Genomic DNA, 5,962 nt, shown 5'->3' with positions numbered 1-5,962 from the left:
TGTGACAGAGCTGTGGCAGGTTCACACCCCAAATGCACACCTTAAGAGCATCCTCAGACCAAGACGATGGCTGAGACCAGGCAGATGGCAGAGCTCAGATCACTGCCCCATTGTGGGGACCCAGTCAGTACTGTCCTGCGGGCCTCTAGCTACCTGGACAGAGTTTTTGCTGCCTGCCAAACCAGGGAAGAAGGCCTAGAAGTCCTCTCTCCTCCCTGCTCCCATATCTGGAAACAGATCTGTGGGGCCCAGAGGTACAAGTTTATTTGCTAACCTAGAAGTCAGGCTGGCGGGGTCCCCTTGCTTTTGTCCTCAGGAGTTTCCAGCGTGGCCTCCATAGTGGCACCAGATGACTATAACCGCCCTGGGAAAGTGAGCCCTGCCCCAGTCTTGACAGACAGACTCACTAGAGGCACGCAGCTTCTGCTGAACTGTGCTGTGTGAGCCCACGGTCTGGGTTATGGTCAACCCTGCCCTCACGCAGCCAGCCCCAGTTCTGACCGTCCGCAGTCACTGCAACAGAGATCGCTTTCTTCTTTTATTGGGAGATAGACACAGGGTGGGAAGCAGCACGACACCACCTGGCGAGACCCAGGCCAACAGCAGCCAGGGTCAAGGACACCAGCACTGCCAGGCCTATGCCCAACACCACAGAGGTATGAGCAGGAGAGGTACAGCCTTCTACTTCCACATCGCGGTCACCAGCCCTTTCCAGGAAGATCAGCGGTCCCACGGTGACGTCTGCTTCTTCTGTCACTGTGGACAAAATAGAAGATTTGAGGGTCACCTTGGTCCCTAACCAGAAACCAGGTGTTTTTTGTTTTGTTTTTAAAGAGTCAAGGTCTCATTCTGTTGCCCAGGCTAGAGTGCAGTAGCACAGTGACAGCTCACTGCAGCCTTGACCTTCTGGGCTCAGGCAATCCTTCTGCCTCAGCCTCTCGAGTAACTGGGACTACTGACACATACCATGCCTGGCTAATTTTTATTTTGTAGTGATGAGGTCTTACTATGCTGCCCAGGCTGATCTCAAATAATCCTTCTACCTCAGCCTCTCAAAGCATTATCGTTACAGGTTTTTCTTAGCTGGGCATGTCGGGAGAATAACACAGCCATTATGTCTCAGTAGAAGCTCAGGATAATAGAGCTTTCACTATGGAGTCTATTTTTGGGGTGGTTGTTTCTGTTTGTTTTGAGTTGGAGTCTCACTCCGTCGCCCAGGCTGGAGTGCAGTGGCACACTCACAGCCACTGCAGTCTTGACCTGCTGGGTTCAGGCAATCCTCTCGCCTCAGCCTTCCAAGTAGCTGGAACTATAGGTGCACGCTACCATGCCCGGCTAATTTTTGATTTATTGAAGAGATGAGGTCTCGCCAAGTTGCCCGGGCTGGTCTCGAACCTGCGGCCTCAGGCAATCCTCTTCCTTCGGTCTCTCAAAGTGTGGGATTACAGCCTGAGCCACCAAGCCCAGCCGGATTCTATTTTTTTTTTTTTAAACCCACAAAAGCAGAGCTATCCTAGCTGCCAGTGGAGTAGGGGCTCAGAGCCCCCCCTGCCTGGCCCCCAAATTTCTGTGTTAGAAGGTCTGAGACCGCATTTCCCTGGGGATAATTTTAGTGGGGGGACAAGGGTGAAGAATGTCACCCTGAACTGACAGCAGGTACCCTGGACACAATAAATAGCCCAGTGGCCATCCATGACATACCATGCCTGCGGTTGCGGGAAGTAGACCTGGGCCATTGGCTCATGACACCGGGTTGCCTCCTGGAGTGGCCTGGAAGGCCACAGTCACCTTTGTTACAGCACTCACAGATGTCAGCAGGGCCTTCCACCGGGAACCAGCTGAGAGGGAAAGACAAGCAGCTTTGGTGTGTGTTACCCACTGGTAGCAGTTTGCAAACAGGGGAACAGACACAAGGTGTAGCCAATCAGGGAACTCTTCAGTCACACAGAATCTGCCTCCTCACCTCTTAGAATACTCGCTGAAGGAGCAGGCTTTGTTGAGTTGGTCTGGGTCCTGGTCAGCCAGAGTGACCTTCAGATGGCAGGTGATATATATCTGAAAGAAATAACAGCTATTACTAGGTTGGGTTCTAGGCTGTGCAGGAAGTCTACCAAGCTATGGTTCATCGTAATTCTTAGGGAAATTAAGAATTTCCTTAGGAAATTAAGGAGGAGAAAGAGCCCCATCTCTAAAATGACCCAGAGGATAGCTTGCCCCAAACTGCAGAGCAAATAGCAAATCTCATTCTGGGCTGGAATCCGTCCTCTTTATTCTCCCAACCTTTCCCAAACTTGCCCAACCACTGTGCAGGCTAGATCCTGGGCTTATTAAGTCAGAATCGCAGCGATGGGGCAGAGACAGAACATCGCTAAATCACCACCCTCCCAGGTGACCGAATCAGTGGTGGACACCTTACTAGCGGGCAGCTTAGCTGGGTTCCCAACACCGCCACCTGTCACTTGACTGACAAACCTCTACTCTCAGGGATGTGGTCTTTGGATTATGGCCTCTTTTTCCTGCTGAGGAAAGGGAACAAGCCATTACTTTGACCCAAGGTCCTTGAGAACATGGAAACCTTCCGGACTAGTGCCTTTGAAGTTCCCATTTCAGACTGAAGGGTCAGCCTCCTGGTTAACTCCCTTGGGCAAGTATCCTTGAGTTTCTCTCCTTCCTCATGCCCAAGTGTCTCCTGTCAGTCTGTCCCTAGGTCAGTCTCTTGTCACCTGCTCGTGATATGAGAACCGGAAGACAGCCCCAGGCTGGTGCCCTGGCACAGTCTTGGCCTCTGGGAAGTGCCGCTTACCTATCCTTGTCTAGCGAGTGCCAGGTAAGGAATGTGTCTTCCTGCCAGGAGTCGAGGGCTCTACCCGGCTGAGAAGTCAACTGTCCCAACGAGCCTTCTAATCCCATCCTACCTCCTAGGGTAGGGGCCACTTTTTTTTTTTTTTTTTTTTTTGAGTCGGAGTCTCACTCTGTCACCTAGATTGGAGTGCAGTGGCCGCTCCCAGCCACCGCAGTCTCGACCTGCTGGGCTCCAGCGATCCTTCCACCTCAGCCTTCCGAGTAGCCGGAATTACAGGTGCACGCTACCACACCCAGTTGATTTTTTTGATTTATTGTAGAGATGAGGTCTCGTCGCCCAGGCGGGTCTCGAACCCGCGGGCTCAGGCAATCCACTCACCTCAGCCTCCCAAAGGCGCGGGATTACAGGCTGAGCCACTGAGCCCGGCTGGGTAGGGGCCACTTTGACAGAGCCAGGGCACAGTTTGGTCCCAGCTCATCGCTTCCCTTCATATGCTTCAACCCCTCTCCTTGCTCAACTCCGGAGAGGCAGGGAAATTCTGTCACCTTCTAGCTGAAACCTTATACAGAGCCACAAGCCTTGGCTACCACCTAGCGGCCAGGCATACCGGTAGAAAAACCATTTCGGAAACAAAGCCATGTAAATTCAGACCTTTTAGCAAGCCAGGATGGACCCAGCTGCTTGTTTATCTACCCAAGAAGAGAGAAGATTCCAGGCACTTCAATGTCTCTTCCTTCAAGGGGAAATGCTTCTACCCTTAGCATCCTCCCAGTACATTCTTCTGGTGTTACCTGGAACCTAAGATCCCAGGTGGTTCCCCTAATGCTCTATAAAGAAGGCCATTCCTTCTGCCTTGTGCTACGGCCACAGTCTGCCAAGCCATCCCTCCCGCCCTTGATGGAGAGCCCTCCAAGGGCTCAGACAACCTTCCCTTGAGCAGCACTGTCCCCTGGTCTTAGTTACCCCCTCAAACATGCAGAAACCAGCTCCATTGGTACCCATGCTGATGGCTACCACCCACATGAAGCCTCCACCATCAACCTTAACTCCCTACCCCAACCAGGGTCCTCTACCCTAGGATCCACAAGGTTCACCCATCTGGAGACCAGGTCTCTTTCTCCAAGTCTGTTCTCTTCTCCCCAGCCTCATTCAACCAGAATCTGCCATGGAGAGCCTCGGGCCATCTCATCAAGATCTTAGATTCTTGTCCCTCTTGCAACCTAACCATCTGTATTGAACTTCCTTTTCTCACGGCAAGGCTGCTGGAGGAGGCGAGGGGACATCAATAGAGGCGTTGATGAATTCGCACTGTGTCCCTTAGTGCTGTCCAGACATAAGCCTCTGCTTTAAGTGGTTTGCCAACTTGGCTGTTTATTTGAATCACCTGGGAGTTTAAGTGGCTTTTTACGCATTTCCAAGTAAAACAGGATAGCCTGGTAGAAGGATGATAAAATGCTAATGGTAGAACCTGGATGGTAGGTACTTAGGTGTTTGCTGTTAAACAAGTTTGAAGATTTTCATAATTGTTAGGTGATGCTGGGCCCCACCCGTTAAGTATATGGGAACATCTACAAGCATCAGTATTTTTATGATCTTTTCAGGTGATAAATAAGAGCCAGCACTGAAAACACCTGCTTTGATCATCTCTTCCTGGTCAGCTATCCTAAGTTCACACTCCATGTCCCCTCAGGTAACTTGCTTAAAAGCAACTTTTTACTTCTAAGGGGCTACCAGCACTTTCTGGCTAGAGGCCAGTCTTTGCATCCATGCTTTCCATCCCATCCCTCTCTGCCTCAGCCATCAGGAGCAGTCCGCACGTGCAGTTCCCCTCTCTATCCCCCTTAGTGTCAACTTAGGCTTTTTTTTTGAGTTCGAGTATCACTATCACCCAGACTGGAGTGCAGTGGCCGCTCCCAGCCACCGCAGCCTCGACCTGCTGGGCTCTGGCAATCCTTCCACCTCAGCCTTCCGAGTAGCTGGAACTACAGGCGCGCGTTACCACACCCGGCTAATTTTTTGATTTGTCGAGATGAGGTCTCGCCTGCCCAGGCGGGTCTCGAACCCGCGGGCTCAGGCAATCTCAACTTAGGCTTTCTAGCTTAGGGTATCAAGGTGAGACTCCTGAACTGGCAGCACTAGCATCACTTGGGCACTTGTTAGGAATAGCAGAGACTAGGCTCCCACTAGACCTGCTGACTGAGACCTTGGGGTTAGAGCCCTGCAATCTATTTCAATAAGCCCTCTAGGCGATGCTGCCTCCAGAATCACTGGCCCGGCTTATGGTCAAGTTCAGGAGGCTGACATGGCTGGGAAGTTCACACCTGCTACCTTTGCCCCTGGAGTAACCTCCAGGAAGGCTGACACCTGCTTTTTGTCAACTCCTTCAACTCAACTCATCACCATCTGGGTTCTGGTCCTGATCCTGGTAAGAACACAGTCAGTGACCTGGTCACAAGACCCAGTAGCTGTTGGGCTTATGAGCTGTCAGATGTCCTAGGTCCCTGTTCTTAGCCTTTTCTATTTCTCATTCTCTCCCTTATCCTGGTTTTCTATCTACTTTTTTAGTCAGTGTCTCACTATCACCTATGCTGGAGTTGCAGTGGCACACTCACAGCCACCGCAGCCTCAACCTCCTGGGCTCAGGCAATCTTTCTGCCTCAACCTTCCAAGCAGCTGGAACTACAGGCACACACTCGGCTAGTTTTTGTGATTTATTGTAAAGACGAGGTCTTACCAAGTTGCTCAGGCTGGTCTTGAACCCCCAGGCTCTAGCAATCCTCTCGCCTCGGCCTCCCAAAGTGCTGGGATTATAGGCATGAGCCACCACCCTTGGCTTCTATCTACCTCTTAAGGGTTTATATCATTTATCCTTCTTCCTTGAAGACCTCGCAGCTTTAGTTGCAAGTTTGGTTGCTAGGACAGAGCTATAAGTCATTTGCTTATGGGGCGAGTTAGTGAGTGACCACAGTCAGTAGGCCATTAACATAGAATTCAACCTTGTTCCAAGCTATTAAAAAGAGCACTTACGAGCCAGGCTCGGTGGCTCAGCCTGTAATCCTGCGCCTTTGGGAGGCTGAGGTGAGTGGATTGCCTGAGCCCACGGGTTCGTGACCCACCTGGGCAGCAAGACCTCATCTCTACAATAAATCAAAAAATCAG

The 5,962-nt window shown here is 51.4% G+C and overlaps 1 protein-coding gene across 1 annotated transcript in view; it reads right to left on the bottom strand.

The window, feature by feature from the left end:
- Positions 1–538: 538 nt before the first annotated feature.
- ZP3 (zona pellucida glycoprotein 3) overlaps positions 539–5,962 on the bottom strand; it is an 11,800-nt gene continuing 6,376 nt past the window's right edge. The window contains exons 6-8 of the mRNA XM_008073946.1: positions 1,964–2,055; positions 1,702–1,838; positions 539–756 (exon numbers count right to left, since the gene is read on the bottom strand). Of these exons, the coding sequence (XP_008072137.1) occupies positions 539–756; positions 1,702–1,838; positions 1,964–2,055 (447 nt within the window). The remainder of the gene's footprint in view (positions 757–1,701; positions 1,839–1,963; positions 2,056–5,962) is intronic.

Source organism: Carlito syrichta, unplaced genomic scaffold, assembly GCF_000164805.1.
Source record: "Carlito syrichta isolate Samal-C Ts95f unplaced genomic scaffold, Tarsius_syrichta-2.0.1 Scaffold316219, whole genome shotgun sequence".
Lineage (NCBI taxonomy): Eukaryota > Metazoa > Chordata > Mammalia > Primates > Tarsiidae > Carlito > Carlito syrichta.
Note: the sequence above shows the minus strand (reverse complement) of the source record. Positions and strands in the feature narration are given on the sequence as shown.